General features: G+C 38.5%; 1 protein-coding gene across 1 annotated transcript in view; it reads left to right on the top strand.

Annotated features, from left to right (window-relative positions):
• ACOT12 (acyl-CoA thioesterase 12) overlaps positions 1 to 18,171 on the top strand; it is a gene marked incomplete at its 3' end in the record, with an annotated part of 30,763 nt that overhangs the window by 2,139 nt on the left and 10,453 nt on the right. The window contains exons 2-8 of the mRNA XM_082013342.1: positions 1,463 to 1,532; positions 5,858 to 5,918; positions 6,951 to 7,055; positions 9,228 to 9,360; positions 11,244 to 11,394; positions 14,766 to 14,885; positions 16,271 to 16,421. Coding sequence (XP_081869468.1) covers positions 1,463 to 1,532; positions 5,858 to 5,918; positions 6,951 to 7,055; positions 9,228 to 9,360; positions 11,244 to 11,394; positions 14,766 to 14,885; positions 16,271 to 16,421 — 791 coding nt within the window. The remainder of the gene's footprint in view (positions 1 to 1,462; positions 1,533 to 5,857; positions 5,919 to 6,950; positions 7,056 to 9,227; positions 9,361 to 11,243; positions 11,395 to 14,765; positions 14,886 to 16,270; positions 16,422 to 18,171) is intronic.

Here is an 18,171-nt window from a genome sequence, read left to right as displayed (position 1 = left end):
TTCACCCCACAGGGTTAATCCCGATGCACACAAAGGGTTTTTAACAGCTTTCCTTGCTTTGCTTTTTGTGTCGCAGCACACTCAACATGCCAGGCAGGGATTTGTTTGGCTTTACCATCTTTCACCTGCATTAGTGCCAGCTGATGCAGTTGCAAGTGCCCAGGTTTTGCACCTTCCATGCCCTGCTGCTTTATATGTGATCCACCTGGCTGGCTGCTTCCTCACTTTTGAGGCCATTTATGATTATTGTGATTATCCCCATCATCACCTTGCATTACCTGTCACAGTGGTGACTCCAGCCTCTTAGTCATCAGTGACCACTTTCATCACCGTTTGCAGTGTTTCTGATAAGTGCCTTCATGTGTTTTACCCTCGTATTTTCAAAGGGAACTCCTCAAATACTGATATAACTCATGCACCTTCCTACCTCTAATTCCTCTAAGCTGCTTCTTGCAATGTTTGCTAAAAATACTGGGCTTGCTTGCCAGTGAGAACTCTTTCTTGTTGTGTAGTGCTATTTTCTAGGTTTTATCTTAATCCTCCTTTGCCTCTGTCACTTGGGAAACTTTCTGGAGCAGAGGTTCCCTGTGTTTATACAGCTCTTAGTGTGGTAGAGGTTTAGCCTTTGGCTTGGAGCTCTAGGTGCTGTGGTCAAATAAATAATAAATCACAGTAAGTTGCCGTAAAAAGATAACTATTGGGCTATTAAATACTAACAGCAAAGAAGATGTTTACCTTTTCCAGATTAACTTTCATAATTAATACAAATAGGGTGAATTTTTTTTCATAAACAAATGCATCCTAGGGAGATGAAGAACATAGTTCAAATTTTTGGTAAAAGTATTTTAAAATTTTTATAATAAGTAAATACTTGGTTTGGGTTTTTTAAAATGTTGTTTGTATTTGTTTTTTTTTAACTGCTGCGGTTTTAGTATAGCAGTGAGAACATCTACTTACCTGCTTTCTACTGATGTGACCACGCTAATGAGCCAGTAAATCTTTCTCCTGTGTCTGAGAATCCTCAACTGACATAAAACTTCCACACTTGTTTAACATAGCTGATATTCACGACATTCTGTTTTAAGGGAGATTGCTGAGATTTCGGTAGGCTTGTTAGTGCTTTGTGACTCCTTTTGTTCTGCAAAATGCTTGTTCGCTCTCTCTTATCAGAATGTTCATTTTTAAAGAAAGACCTTAAGTAGAGCTTTTCAAACTGAGTAGAATCATTATCCTGATCTAGTCTCATCTTCTGATGTTACCCTTATTTCATGGTAAATATTAACTTTAATCTTATTTAGCTTCTTTTTTTTTTTAAGGGGTCCACTGCAGACTTGCGTTAGGGTGATCCAAGAAAGAAGTGGGATCTGCTGTGTTTCATGTCCATCTCTCATGCACAAGTAGAGGTGATTAGCTTGCTGCAAATGCAATGTGGTAATTGTGTGTCCATGTGTCTCTTTTGAAGCTGAGAAACACACTGGTGTGTCTTGTGTGATGGCGTCTATGGATGACATACAGTTTGAAGAGGCTGCCAGGTACAAAGCCAGCTAACAACAGTCAAAAGTGTTCATTGTAGAGATTCTTATTTGGCAGAGATAAACTGAGGTAGTATAAAATCTGAGATAGCACGTCAGTGAACTCCCCAGAGTCACAGGGTTAAGTCTCAAAATTGCTCTTTTCTGTCTGTGATAGCCTGACCCACCTAGAAAACAGATCGATTTCACAGGTCAAAAATAAACTGTACTTACTTTGGCTTGGAAACCTAGATGCCAGGTGAGAAACTGATGTCCCAGTCATCTTTGGCTCTGGTTAAAGTGAATGCTGCGGGCCTTTACTTATCTCTGTTAAATAAGGAATACGTACCTATAACAGTTATTGTATGAATTGTTGTAAGTGCTCCTTCAGTTTATTTCTTACCATCTCTTTCTTTCAGCTCTTTTACAAAAATGTGTTCATCTAACAAAACAGAAATGTTTTCTATTTGTGATCACTGAGCATTGACCGAGTCTACAAAATAATAAAGGACTTAACTTTTGTTTTAACCATTTTTCATGATTTTCCAAGGGATAAGAGACACTGTAAGAGTAAATAGCACATTTATTCCTAAGCCATATCTTTACAGAAACATAAAGCCATTACTTGTAGTTTTTCTGAGTTTTTATACCTTGTAATCTGGAATAATGAGTCCTTAGATGCAGTGGACCTGGTTATACAGACCAATGCACGTGCAGTTGACCTGATTCTGAACCAAGCAACATTGTCTGTCAGATGTACAGCTGATCTCACTTTAAAACTGTTGCAGTACTTGAGTGTAAAATAAGCATCTCCTTGCACTTCTGAACATCAGATTTTGAGTAGTGGCCATTAGGATGAGAATTAGAACCAGTAGCAGAAAAGTAAACGTGGTCATACTGAATCTAGAACTCAAGAGAATTTCTTGGTCTCTTTTACAAAATGAGTTTTAAAGTGTTTCTCCTGCCTGTAATTGTTCTGTGTTTTTAATTTTGTCCTTAGGAAAAAAATCCTGTCTGTGAAAACTGTAATCATAGTCCTACAAATGAAGTTCGGGAAATGTTTTTCTTTCAGGCATGATATTTCAGACTTCAGTAGCTTCAGAGCAATTTCCTCTCTTGTTTCTGAGAGCAGAACAGAGCATCTAAAATATAATGAAAATACTTTTTCTTCCAAATATGTCTCTAGTTATCCTTCCACTTGTGGTGCCAATGTTTCATTTTTGACAAGAATTTAGGGTACAAGCCTTGTACCTGTGAAGAGGTTTCCATAATTATTTTTCAGCTTCAGGTCATCCCTAACATCCTGTTTGTAGGTTACTGTGTAACTTCCTAAATTTTGCCAGATCTTGTCGACTATACAAACATCTTGCATGAAGAAGAGAGCTCTTGTATCTTACTCACAAACTTAAAAATATGTTTTGAAAGTTACCTATTGTAAGGTTTCATTTACTTAACACAGGTTACCAAATATTCTGTAAGGATTAACTTCTCTGTGCATATTTCTTTTCAGTTGACGTGGAAACAGAAATTTCCACAAAGCTATGTATTGCAAAACTTAGTTTTATACCGTGATAACAAGAAAATCCCCCTTCCTCATTTTTTAAGATGCAGCAGTTCAGTGGTAGCAAGAACATCTGATTTTAAATTGCATTTATTTAAATTTTGTTAGTGCTCCACATGTGAATCATATTCAGTTCATTCTGATACATTTCAAAAGGTTTCTGCCAGTTTCAAGTAAAAGTGTGGTGTTCTGTGACTTCTGCCCTTACGTGTCTGTTTAAATGTCCAAGGTGATTAGCTCTCTTGGCATAAATAAATCAGTTTGTCCAAAGTCAGAATACGTGATTCAGTGTAAAACATTTCATTTTGAAACAGCTCCCAGAAGTATATGAAAAGACATTTCACTATCATACTGTCTGACCATCTCAGTACTGACATCTTTATTTTCTGATAGGGCCATGGACCCCAGAGGACTACAGTTTTCTACAATGAAAAGTGAGTCCAGCTGCATAGACTGCTTGGAGCACCAGGGGAGCTGTCAGTCAGTCAGGGAGTCTAATGCCTGTGAAGTCCAAATGCACCTTATGGCGGGACTGGTATCTCAGGCTGAGTGAGGTCATGTCCAGCTTTGTTCTGTGGTATCCATGCTGCAGCCTTCTCAAAGGCAGATGGACTCGGACTCTCTCAACCTCTCTTGTGCAATGTCCTCACACAGAGGAAGAGAGGTCACCAGGGAGGTGTTGCTGACAAAGGCCGAATAAACAAATCTTTGTACAGAAGAACAGTGCCCTAATAGTAAGCCTGCGGTAAAGACCTCTGCAGTCACCTGCTTGGAGCTTATGATGTTCTTGACAGGGACCGTGACATCCTCTGCAAGCATCTGTAGAGACTCTGAGCTCTCTCTCTTTTAAGGAAAGCCTCACACTCTCTATCAGTATGTGTTGTGTTCAGTCATAGAGTTTATCTAATGAAGATATTCTGGTTTTTTTCACCTTGTACTTGTCATTACCTCTACTGCTGTGTTTCTGTAATCTTGGGAGTTTTGTGACAGATGCAGAGTCTTCAGAGTTCTTTCAGGGTACTTGACGTGCGTTCTGCCTCTAAGCTTTCTAAAGCCTTTTTATGAGACTAATGTCAACTTCTTTTCCAAGCTTACATATAAATATTGCGTTACTGTTCTGAACACATTATCCTTTTTGTAAAGGAGCTGGTGGTTCTCTTAGCTGTGCGTTTTAGAACTATTACATTAATGACTGTCCTTTTTCTTTGCAATGGATGGTGGAAAAATGCCTTTTGAATGTGTTCTTCCAAAGCTAATGAGGGTTGTGTATCTGCAGATGGTCTTAGTCCTTTCCTCTAACCATTTTTCCACCCATCTACTCAAAGGCTACTTGTCTACTTGTGTTCTTGAATGTGAACAAGAAAAAGAAAGTTTCTGTGTAGGTGGTTGTTCCTGTCTGGTACTACAAAGGAGCAGGTTTCCTATTCCCCATTCTAGTGTTAGGTAATAATTCATTTGAAGTTCTAGCATTGAGAAAAGCTATTTAAGAAAAGCCTTACCTTTAAATGTCAAAACCCTATTCATTAAATTAGGAAGAAATTATAAAGAAATATTTTTTTTATAAACTGGGGTCATAACTGTGCCAAATCCTTAGCTGTAGATGTGTGTTTCATGATACTCGAGTGATCTGAGTTATATTGTGCAGTCTCGGATGTAGCTAGCTGCACTTTGCCTGCTCTGGGACTGATCTTTAGCAGTTTTAAGTCAGTCTAAATTCCCTGAAGGCGGTGGCCTGATGCCCAGTTATTTTGGCTGTGGTTCTGACTTACCATGCACATCATGTCCTTTTACTGCTCTGCTCAATAAGACAACTTTAGGGGAAACTGCCTTCTTTCCACCCTTTCAGCATTGCCTTGTGTTAGGATATTAAGGGTTTGAAAACAAGGGTTATTCTTGTTATCAACACATAACACATACTTTAGAAATTCCAGAAGGAAGGAAATTACTTTCTCATTTAAATTTTATTCTATGTAGGTAAAAAAATACAATTCTGTTTAGGTATTCTATGTAGGTAGATCGGAAAGAGTAGTTGTTCAGAGGTATGCATCTAAAGGCCATCTAGTCCAACCCCCCTGCAGTGAGCAGGGACATCTTCAACTAGATAAGGTTGCTCAGAGCCCCATCCAACCTGACCTGGAGTGTTCCCAGGGATGGGGCATCTACCACCTCTCTGGGCATCCTGTGCCAGTGCTTCACTACCCTCCTTGTCAAAAATTTCTTCCTTAGATCTAGTCTAAGTCTACCCTCTTTTAGTTTAAAACTGTTACACATTGTCCTATTGCAACAGGCCCTGCTAACAAGTCTGTCCCCATCCTTCTTATAGGTCCCCTTTAAGTCCTGACAGCTGCAGTAAGGTCTCCCCAGAGCCTTCTCTTCTCCAGGCTGAACCCCCCCAGCTTTCCCAGCCTGTCCTCACAGCGGAAGAGTTAGTATAACTCACAGCACTATGTGCCTTTGAACAAAAGTAGAATCTAGGCCAAAATTTCTTGGGGGACCTGTGGCCTGGAGCACACCTGACATCATGCAGACATCAGCAAGGAGTAGGAATGCTAGTATTAAACTTTTGCAGTTTTCTGAGTGACCAAAATCATTATTGAGCATGAATGAAGTCTGACTGGTGAGTAACAGTGTTAAACCTTTCCCAGTGCATTTTCGGTACAGTATGGAAGACACAGACTTATTAATGAGGTTTTCTTCACTACTATTAGGAATACCTAGAGAGGCAGATTCAAACCCTTATTAGGCTGCATGATTACATACCATAAGATGTTGTTATTCTTAACAGGGTTGGACAAATTATTACCATCAAAGCAAAGGTGAACAGAGTGTTCAAAACCAGCATGGAGGTAAGACACCATTACTCTTACTCCTAATGATATTTAAAGAATGGAGGAGAGGAGGAAGGAATAGAGGAATGCAACATGGGTCTAGTCTTGTTTGTTTCAGAAGGAGCTTTGTGCAGCTATCTAAACAGTAACACTGCCTAATGAAACTGGTTTCATAATGACTATTATAATTGCATGTTTCCTGTAAAATAATCCATGTCAAAATAGAAACTGGACCTTGAAGACTTAAAATCTTTGGCTGGTGTAATGGACAGGATGGGTTAGGTGGTGTTGGTCCAGTGCAAAGCTGTTGACCTCTAACAAGTCTTTGGGTCAGAGCTAGGATCCACTGAACAGGTGGAGTTGTAAGTATTTTTGAAACTTCTGAGACAAAAATATTTATCTTGGATGTATGCATGTTCTTACACTTCATACTGTAACAAATACCCAGTGCATTGCCCTGTCACTTACTTGAAATCAGAATTGAACCTTAAGGATACTTTTCTCTGCAGTGTGCCCAAGTCCAGTTCTCATTAATATTAATGGCAGTGATGCATCTCTTGGAGAATGTATTCCAAAAGGTACTAAAAATTAGAAAAAAATCAGAAGCTTTAATGCATGTCAGGCCTGTCTCTTAGGATCAAATAGTGTTTCACCTTCAGATGTTTCATTGTTTTATACGTCTATACAGACTTTTTTGCTCATACAGATCTTAGAAAGATTTAGATGGGGACTCCAAATGGCACACAAGTAAATGGAAAAAGTTATCCATAAATCTAAGTGTCTTCCCTATTTTTTATTTTACTCTACAAGAGATGCTAAACGTACATACACAGTTGTACTAAAAGCTTTTCAGAGCTTGGTGAATATTGTGATGTTCTTATGTGCTCAGAGATGTATCGGTGACAGCAGAGCAGTTCTTTTTACCTGTTTTAGGTTTAGGAGACTGGATATAATTAATTTGATAAACACTGCACCATTTTGTCTCAACTCAACTGACAGTGATGTAAATACTTTTTTTGTCTCCTTCCTCCGCTACCTCCTTCCTTCTAGGTTGGCATCAAGGTTACAGTACAGGATGTTTTGACTAATGTTGAAAAAATCATGAGTGTGGCATACGCAACATATGTAGCCAAACCAGTTGGTGTGGCTGGAAAGGTATTCTTTTTTTCTTCTATGGTTGAAGTTGCTGGGACTGCGCTTCTGTAAAATAACCCTACTTTTCTGGTTGTGAAACACAGGAAAATGTTCATACGTGTTTATCCTGATTAATAATGGGAAAACAGCATGAAGTCCAGATTACATGGAGATTTTTTTTTTCCACGTCTCTGCGCTGAAGTTGTTAGGCTTTCTTTTTTTTTTGTTTCCACTTTCTCTTGCACATTTGCTAGTAATAGAACTGGTTTCTTTGTAAGGGCGGCAATATTGACAGAAGCAAGCACTGGAAGAGAGATCCCTGCAAGTCTCCATGGTCTCTCTCCTTTTCAGAAACTGATCTATGAAATTGCAAGGGTTCACTCCCCCTTTTGAGAAGGTTGTTCAGACATCACTATTCAGATAGAAGACATTATTTTTAAGCTAGCTTCCAATCTAAATTAATTAGTTCATTTATGTCAATTAGTTTTCATGCCATTGTTGCTTTTTCTCCTTAGTATTTTTACTGGAGTTATTTTCAAATCAGTCACGGTACTGTTTGGCTTTCACATTGCTGTGCCAAACAGGCACAGTTCTTTTAAAGTTTTCATACGAGAAAGGTCAGATATTCCTCAGAGCCTTTTAATAAACTCCCTTTGTATGTAGCATTCTTCTTTCTTGAACATGAATGACTAGAATCATATATCCGACTTTCCTGTCTCATTGAATGTGTTATGACAGTGTATCTGCCTTTTTAACATCCACTGCATACTGGCAGAGGCAATTAATACATCTAATAATTTCTGCTTTCTCTTCTGCAATGATATATTGCAGTTTGCAGAAGAAACAGATCAGAACAGTTTTACTGAAACCAAAGCCCAGCTTGTCTCTGAAAGGTTAGTAGCTAAATCAGTTAACCTGAAAGGACTAGAATAGTATAAAGTAACAATTGTTTATTATTAGTTTAATATCATATCCATGGCATCAACCCATTTACCTTTTGCCCATATTCCCAGGGAGGTTAATTCAGGATTAAATTGGTGATGATTAACTGAGATTAGGCTTAAGACAGGAATGCCCCAGAGGGAGGCTGAGACTTCAGTTCAAATTCCATCACAAATTAAAGTCTTGGAGAAATTAAAGAACATCTTTTCAAATCCACTTTTCTGACAACTCTTGCTGAAGTTGTGCAGAGAGCAACAGTAAGCACTCACCATCTTAATCTTTTAGCTGAGCCACCTGGAAAAAGCTGGGAAGCTCTTGAGGAAGGCCAGAAAGGAGGCAAGGAAACTGCAAGGGGGTTTGAATGAAGACTCAAAGACCAAGAAACATTAGCAGCACCACTGCAGGACACAAAATGTTGAATTTGTCAGTGTTGCAGTGCGTTTTAAGGTTTTTTTGCGTTTTGTTGTTTTAAGGTTTCTGAGGCCAGACCTTGGAGACAAATCACACAAGTGACTGTTCAGTAGCACCTCTGCAATGTGTATCTAAATGTAGTAATTTTCTTAAGCCAGTACAGGTTTGTATTCAATTTGTCATTGAACTGACATACATGGGAATTTGCACTTAAGGTCTGATCTTGGCAAGAGAAGGGTGTGTGTCTGGGCACAAGTAACATTTTGGGCATAAATGGGTGGAGTCTGAAGCTGCACCAAGTGCATGTGTTTCTCCTCTGCCTCAGAAAACCAGTGCTGCTTTGAAAATAGGTCCTCAGATAGATGAAATAGGCTATGTGAGTATGGACTGAATTGTGAAGGAGGGAGCAGGCTATTTTTTTAGTGAGTGGGAGTGAGTTTTGGGGTACACTTTCCCATAGACTACACCACTACTCAATGAGACTGGATTATTTTTCTGATAGAAGAATTCAATACTCAAACTTTCATATTAAGATACCCTTTTTTCTTTGTCTTCTTTTTTCTTTTTTTTAAATGAGAATTGTCTTAAACTGCCTGTGCTGTCATGAATGTTTGTATTTAAAAGCTAAAAGCACTTTGTCATTGAGTTTTAACAAATTATTCTGAAAGCATAATGCAGAATCTCTTGTACTTTAACTCTGCACTTGTTTGTATTAATAGAGCTCATCATCTTGGAGAGTTGATAGCAAAAGGTTGTAGAAAATGCTGATGCCATTTTAAGTTCCAAGTGCACATTGTTATGATTATGGCATTCAGAACTTTTTGTTTCTCTTTTGCATAGATTCAGTTAGAACCTGTGAAGCTTCTGTCTACAGAAGACCACCTGGAGCACAGCCTGGCTATTGAGAGAAGAAGAATCCGACTGGGCTATGAACAGGTCTTTCAGAACCTAATGGAGGAGAGTAATAAGGAAGGTGATTACTGTGGTTGGCATAGAAGATGGAGCAAATGACTTACAAGCATCTGGAAGGGAGGAAAAAAGCAGACAAAACATCTGAGTGAAGCTCCTTGAGGTTGTGGTATCATGTAGAAAAGTGTGTGCCAGATTTGTGAGTGTCTGTAAGACAGTTATTCTAATAGAGTGGTATTTCTTTGCCTTTCAGAAATTCCAGATTTAAAAACTCAGGATTGAAGGCCAAGCATGCATTAAATAGATGTGAAATGCAGATCTTCATGTAGGTTATGTGTATAAGGTTTAAGAGCTCACACAGAACTTTGCAATACAGTAATAAAGTCCTGTGACACTAGTTACAATGCAGGTAGAAGGATAAAATTCACTCAGGCTTATGGCTGTGTCTTTGCAAGAAAGCACTAAGAACTAAGTTTATGCTGTGAGACCATTCCCAACAAGCAGGAGAAACTTCATTACATGAAGGTCAAAACAGGTGAAAAAGAACTCCTCATGACCAAATCAGAAAAATTGATGGAAGAATCATCTTTTTTTCTGATAGTAATCTCTGTTCTTAAAGCTGTGCTCAAAAGGTCCTGTGTTCCTCTGCAAAAGAAATTATCCCCAACAGTTAAGAAATATGCTGGCATTTGGAAAATCTGAACCGTAACTGTGTATAAACTGTTAACAGACATTATGTGGTTTTACTGAGGAAAGATGAAACCTGTTGTAAATATAAATTCTAGTCTTAACAATTTAGTAAGACTGTATAGAACTGAAGAGACTTGTTTACTGCAAGCAAACAAGTTATTTGTCTTCATGGTAACTGTCTCATAGGAGACAGCTTAATACCATGAAAGACAAATCAGAGGTTGACGATTTTGAAACTTCCACAAGGATCTTATCATTGTTAGCACTAATTCACCTCCTTAAGGAGACAGAACAAGCAAAATAGGGGAAAGAGCGAAGAAAATATTGTGTGTAAAGACTTTCAGGTAGCAAAATAGGCATAAATCATATCCAGAAAGTGAAGTTTGTCTTCTGAGTGGATCTCATGCAACAACTTACGTAGGTCCAAAATGCAGGTTAGGCAAATATATATACAAATATATATACACACACATACACACACACACACACTCACAAAGTCAGTTAATTATGGCAAAAGTCCAAAGTACAATTCTGGTCAAGTAACTTCTATCACAGATATGCACTTTTAAAATTACTGACATCATCTTATGCCTAAATTGGTTCTTGCAAAATATAGCTGAAAAAATGAAGAAGAATGTATGGCTAAACATTTGAAAGTGGAATTGGAAGTGCTGATATGATGGAAGGTGGTTACTGATCCAGATCGATATTTCTCTCTTTCGTGTGTTTTATATGGTCTCTGGTAATCACAAGATTTGTAACAGGTTATGAAATAATCATGTCATACTCTAACCTCAGACACATTTGCACAGGTGCCCATTATACATGGTGGTCAAAGTCTATGCATTTGAATAAGTGACAAACTGCTCTGACAAAGTCCATTAGAGGTCATGCATAGCAGCCGTGAATAATCACAAACACGTGCTGAGGCTGTTGGCTGCCTGCATTCACAGCTAGCCCAGTTTCACAGTAACTGCTTCTGACACAGTTTCTTTAAAGGATATAGTGAGGGCTGGGAAGGATCACTGTGCTATGATAGACTGCTGGGTGCACCCCATCTCTGATGTCTCTTGGAAGAACAGAGCAAATCTTCAGCCTCTTGCATCCCTTGAAAAGAACAGAGGTCTCTGTGTCTTTCTTTTTTTCTTCTTCTCATTGTGTATGAAGCAAATTGCACATTTCAGTAACTGGGAGTATTCTTGGCTATCAGATATACTAGATGAAATAATTCATTAATACATTGCTGCTGTATTTCAGATACTTTTGAAGAGGAAGATGCGGTTTCAACTGACCTTACTCATGTACAGAGTATTGAGCTTGTCCAGCCTCCTCATGCAAACCATCATGGAAACACTTTTGGTGACCAGATCATGGCTTGGATGGAGACAGTGGCAAGTATTTCAGCAAGGTATTTTTCCACATCATAGTCTTTACATATGGTTCTAAATTGATGTTGTGTTAATAGTAAGGGTTTCACAGGGATTTTTAAAATGAAAAATACTGACTGAAAACTTTGTGATTTTTCTTCTTCCTCAGATTGCAGGAGGCTGTTGAACTATTTATGTGGTACAGTTCCCACAGCATGCCACACCACTGTGGGAGTCAAATATTATTATTCTTCTATTGCACATGCAGACCCTAAGGCAAAAGAGGCTATGTTATCCTCCTGAGAATCTCTGCAGAAAGTCAGCATCAGACATAGGGACAGAAACTTGGCCTCTTTGTGGTTGGTGCAGTGTTTTAAAAGCAGAGTTAGTTGTTAAGTCAGGGTAAAACCGATACTGATCCTCTATCACTTGATATCCAAAAATGAACAGCCTTCTAAATGTTAGTCTGCAGGTCCTTATGCCAGAAGAAAGAATAAGTCAAAGAAGAAGAATTAAAAGAAACAGGTTCTGTTTTGTTGGCGTGCACACAGAATGGATGCATAACCTTCAGCAAGTTACTTAATCTTGCAGTCTCTATGAGTCCCACATCCTATGGGTTATAATATTTTTAGCAGTTTAAAGGGCTCTGACATCTTCAGGTAATAAGCGCTAACTATTTTTGTGACATTGCCTAGTATTGCTTGTCAGTATGGCCTAGACATAGAATAATTCAATTTCTCTACCCTGAAATCAAACCATTGTTTTTCTCCCTCCTGGTTCTTGGACGCTGCACAAAGCTTCTTTGTAAAGCAACACTTGAGTTTCAGTTTGAATTCTGCTTGCATACCAAGTGACCTAATTCACTGCAGGGATGTTAGATAAGTTTTCGTTTTTTAACTTTAATAATTAAATGACTTCCCCATTCATTATTCATGTATTTTTGATTTGTAGCCAGTAGTTGGACTGATAACAACACATTTTCTGTAGTGGCTGGATAAACAGCTTGTTTTAGTAACATTAGAATGCACTGACCTTACCCCAGTGTGTCATTTCATTGGCTTCAAAGGGATTGTTTCAGATTTTTGCTATAATATGACCCAAAATATTTACCTGTTTCCATTTGATAAATTTTACCTACTGAGAGTCACATTTACGTTTAAACAGAGAAGGTAAATATCAGCAAACTAAGTACTGAACAAATTTTCTTTGAACTAATGAAAGTCAAACATGATTTGTCATGTTGAAAATTTCAGGAATAATAGCTGGTGACAGAAGCTTGTTGAAAACAGAGATTTTGTAGTTTGTGCTTGAGAAACAGCTAGTCTCACTACAGACCTTTTGTGAGGCCACTCACAATTAGACCTGATCTTTGAAGGTGCCAGCTAAGAGTTGCTATGGCCACAAACTGATAGAGGAACAGAAGAGGAGGGCTAACCCTTGACAAATAAATTTCTAAGGGCATTTTAAAGGTTACTCACCCTCCTTCTCCTGTCTCTCCACCACCCCTACTTTTTTGCTGGAGAGTAAATGAAAATCTTGCAGATAGCAATAAAGCCATTTGAATATTAGTAATAGTAGTTTGAACTGGATCTGTACTTTCTTATTTCTTACATTTGCAGTAAAAGCATTCAGGGCATAGTTTTCCAGGAAAAATGGAATATTTAGCCAAATTTCTGTTTTTTTCTTATTTTCAGTAGTAGTGATTGCATCTCTATAGGGAACATTGCAAATAAGATCACCAAATCAGAAAAGCAGATTATTCGTAATGAAATTACAAAGTCATTTGAATGTATTAGTCTATTAAAAAGATGTACCAGTCAATTAATTAGCTACAGATAATTGTGTGCATTTAACAATACTGGTACATTAGTTTGCAGAGTGCAGTTGAGTTAAAAGCTAGGAATGCTACAAAGCTGTATCTTCAAGTTTAAAAACTGCACAACAAAAAAATCTATTCTCAGATGTGCACATGGGATTCTTACTGATGAGTTTTGCATGTGTGCATGAGGACAGCATGTTTTTTTCAAAGTATAAAAATAAATGGCATTATTGTATATCGTTCCCTATTCATATGATGCACAGAGATCCCAGTAAAGAGTGGGGCTTTGACTACACTTAGAACTGCTGAAGAAGCCTAATTTATGCCCACTCCAGAGAGCTTTCAAACCAGATCCCAGTTCCACAAACCCTTAAGCTCTATCTGTACTGCAGATTTTTTTTTCTGGAACGTCTGTGAAGGACAGATGAGCAATGAGTTGTTGGAATTCCCTAATGTAGATGACACAGTATTGCAAAACATTTCTTTTAGCAGTGTAATTGGATATGATGAGGTGTATATCTCTTTGTCCACTGTACCGGTCCAGGGGTAGCTTTGCTGGTATGCACATGAAAAGGGTACTCACCTGGCACAGGCAATCTTCCATACTAGACCAGCAAAGTTTTACTAGAGTGGCTACAGCCACATTTCACAGGCAGTTCAAAGAGATCCAGTAGGACAATCCAGCTGAACCTGACTACATGTAATAGAACACAGTATAGGATTAGGTCTGTGATAAGAAAAGACAGGTGAGTGGATGCAGTATGCAATTGGAAGGACAAAGGGAGCAGAATTACTAAGATTTATGTGTTTGTAGTACACTGTTTTGCCCCCAGCTTTTGAGCTTTAGCCAATAGTTCTGTGTTTTTAAATGAATGAGTGATCAGTTCAACATCTTTCTATCATTTCGTATGTGCAAAGATGAGTTTCCCAGCTCAGCACCTCTAGTGAACTGCACATAATTTAGTAAACCAGAACAAATTTTAAAAAAGAACCAAAAAAGCAAACTATGCATTTGGCAGTTATATGATTAGTATTTTATCCTTATTTCATAAAGTAGCAGAAAACATCTCACAAACAAGTAAAAAAGTACAGATATTAAAAAGGATAGACTGTCTTTGCTTTGCTTGAACACTGTTTCTGGTTTTCAGCCTTTTTGCTCGGGTTTCTTTTAATTGTTTAAAGGCTTTATGATATGGCATTTTTACATACTGAGCAATATCCTACTCCCCATGCAGTCATATAGAAATTAATGAAACTCTGTGAAGTAAGTGGTTACTCTGTAGGTAAGGGATTCATGGTCTGGCTCCAAAAGAAGGTAATATCAAGCAGTGAGAATTAATTAGTCGGTGTGTTTGTAAAGTGTGTTGAAAATGAAACAGCATGACATAAGTGGTATTACTATGTTTGAAGCTCAAATTATATGCTCTTGGAGCTGAACTTGTTAACTGTATTTCAGTGGGTTATGGAATAAATCAGTGTATTATAGTGATTAGGTTGTGCAAACCTTGTCGCTACCAGCTCCAAACCTAACAAAGGAGGTTCTTTAACATGACTGTATGTTTTGCTCTCTGTCTCTCTTGCTTTCTTTTTTAGCCGCCTTTGTCATTCATATCCCATCTTGAAATCAGTCAATATGTTCAAGTTTTGGGGACCATCTGTTGTGGGTGACCGCCTTGTCTTCAATGCAATTGTGAACAATACATTTCAGAATAGGTAAAGCTCCTCATCTGCTTGTCTTCTTTGACTTCTCCAGCACCAGCCTAACCACGTATTTCAGGTTTCAGCCATCAGTAGGATTTGCATTATGGAATGAACTATTTTTCATCTGAGCTTTGAGGGATATATCTATATCTATAACTATCTGTGTATATGTGCTTTTTTTTTACTTTTCTCAGTGAAAGTTTAAAAAAATTTATTCTATGACTTTCACTCTCAACTTAAAGATCATTTTGTAACCAAATCCCAATCCTGCAAACTCAGACCATAAATATTACTCTGAAATTCAGGGATTGTCAAGGGGTGAGTTGGTCCCACAGCTTTGATTCTTCAGAAGACTCCAGTTTGCTGCCAGGATCTTCTTGTCTTGGCATCTGTTGGCAGATCTGAGTTATGTTTATTGCTGGTTACCGGCAAAATCCATGCGCTGTTTTTGTTTTTTTCTTCCCAATATTGGTTTGGGTGTACAAAGGTGAGGCTTTGCCAGTTGCAGTTTGGAATAAATGGCTACAGCCCATGCTGAAATTTTGTGTTTAGTTGAGTATATGGTCCCTGTAAGCTTGAAACATAGATTTTGGCACACTGAATGTCTGCTCCTGGAATTCAGTGGTGTGGCTGTTGACCAATCTTGCACAGATCCTGGCTGCTAATGAGTACTCTCTCTTTCCTATGCATGCGCTATCTCCCCTGCATTTTTAGGGCTACTGTTGTGTTTGCCTCACAGAGAATGACTCTCTGTTGACCTTTGGCAAAGGGATAGCATCTCTCTGCTAGGCTATTTCCCCATCTACAGGAATGGTGCTTTGGGCTAACAGAGCCTCTGGTAATGCCAGTGCTGTGACACAACTTACATGGAAGCCTGTTCCAGCAGGAGGACATGTTCAGTAGTTGCAAGATGTGTAGCAAGACAAACCACAAGAAGGCAGAAGCTACATTAATTCCTCCTCCAAATTCTGTACACGGGACAAATGTTATCTTGGCATTGCTGTTTTATGGCTGTTTTCTTTGTAGGTGTATTTGGTCCCTGCAGAATGCTAGCGGGGCATGAAGTACCTTCATACTATGCTTCTGCTGAATGTCGAATCAGTATCTTCCTGTTCACTTTTGTTGTCTGTTCTCATAGTATGCTTACTGGTGTTCATATTTGTCTACTTAACTCAATTTTCACTCTTTTTATTAATGCTATTTAGCTAATGCCACCTTTTATTTTATTTCTGAAATGTGTCTGTCCGGACTGAGTATTTATTTTGTATGATGCAGAAGGTATTTGAGTCAGGCTTCCTGCACACAGGAGGGTATACAGCAGCCCTTTTTAGTATGTCTCAGGGATGTTTCTGCATCACTTGTACTAGTTCAATAATTAATTTAAACTTTTATTTCAGTGTGGAGGTTGGTGTCCGTGTTGAGGCTTATAACTGTGAAGAATGGATCAAGGACCAAGCACGGCATATTAACAGCGCGTTTCTCATTTTTAACACTGTAAATGACAAAGGAGAGCTGCTCACCTTCCCCAGAATCAAACCTGCTACAAAGGTCAGATCTGATCCTCAGGAGTAGAATGAATGCATACATGCGATTATGTGGTCCAAACCAGCACACTGCATGTCACACAGCCAGCCACTATAACCTTGCTGGGAAAGCAATGACTAAACAGGGCACTGAAATGCATCTTCTTGCAGAAGAGAAAACTTCTAACTGAAATGTTTGCCTTTGCATGAGAGATTTGCCATTGTTAACTTCAGTCATCCAAAACTGACAGGTGTTATGGCGGGCAGTCATTAATAGAAATTCTGCAGTGACTTGATGGACAGGGAAGAAGAATCTGCTTTTTGCAGATTTTTGCATCTGTCTTGTGCAATCTCCACTGACTGTAGATGAAATTTCTCGGGGTTCAGTGAACAAAGTTCTTTTTATAAACCCTTAGAGAAGATGAGAAATAGAGTTAATAAAGAAGTCTGTAGGAATCAAATCCCTTTACATGGGTGGGCTTTCCAGTTCCTTTGACATGGAGATCTCAGCATGTGTTTCCCTGAAAGTAGTTCATGAAGCACTGGGAGCAGTTTGAATACCGTTGTTTAATTATTTGCTGTGATGTCACCTGTCATTAACCTTACTGCTCTGGTTACAAGATTTTTAGAGAGCCAGCATAGACAGAAATGAAACAATTATTTAACATCAGTGAACTTATATTTTATAGGATGGCAACTGGACAAATAAATCAAGGTGCCCTGTGTAGTAGCTGAGGCAGTAAGGTTCACTACTGCCCATTACAGGCTGTTCCAAGAGGAAAAACTGAGTCTTCCTCAAAAAAAAAAAAAAAAAAAAAAAAAAAAAAAAAAAAAAAAAAAAAGGCCATAGCAGTTTAGCTTCTGTCAGAAAAACAGCGCTTCCCTTGAAGACCTGCCTAGAGGGGCATCCACAAGCTAAGTATCAAGATAAGAACACACACACCCATTCCTTCAGAGTAAAACAAACAGATCGGGGAAAATTGGTATGTGCTCAAGGTAATTTAAATTTTCATTGGTCATTTGACTGAAAGTGATAGTCTCTACAAAAGAGGCAAGAGGTGTCCTCAAAAAATATTATGTAGTCCTTTAAAGAAGGCTGAGATGCTCTAATCTGGATATTCTTCTTAGTCCAGAAGCTACCTGTCAGCTTTTAAAGGCTGAGGAAGAGAGGCTTTTCCAAAAGTGGCATGTCGTTCAAGAAAACAATTGGCCTTTAATGCAGTTTGGTGTGGTGTATGTTCTTGGGTCATTTCCGTGCTTCAAAAAACATCCGCCCTGGCAAAACAATAATGAGAGAAGGGAAGGACCTGCCACCTTGAAGGGAAGATCACATCTGTTTGCACAGTGGTTGCTCTGTGTCTCAGATCCATGTGCACCAAAATAGGAATTCTTCCATGCTTCCTTCGTGCTTTGAACATCGGAAGATGATGAATTGCATTACTAGTTTATGGGGCGGATGGCACATTTAGAAAGAATAGAATGTGTGTGGTGCACTGCCCAGCTGCCATTCATTTAGGACCAAAAAGTGCTAGGAGTATGCTATCGGAATACAACTTTTTAATTGGGGTTTTTTTTTTCAATTTTAAGGGAATATTGTCAAGTCAAAAGTAAACCAGTGACTCAGGTTAATCTGGGGAAAGGCCATTGTAGAGAATACAATTCTTTCTTTATTTGTAATACATTTCTGGCATTTGTCCATCTGTAAGAAACAATTTTTAGTTGTCTTTTTTTAGACTGTGTCCTAAAATAATCAGCTGTGTTACTGTCTGGTTTAC

The sequence above is a fragment of the Phaethon aethereus genome (assembly GCF_964289735.1).
Source record: "Phaethon aethereus genome assembly, chromosome: Z".
NCBI lineage: Eukaryota > Metazoa > Chordata > Aves > Phaethontiformes > Phaethontidae > Phaethon > Phaethon aethereus.
Note: the sequence above shows the minus strand (reverse complement) of the source record. Positions and strands in the feature narration are given on the sequence as shown.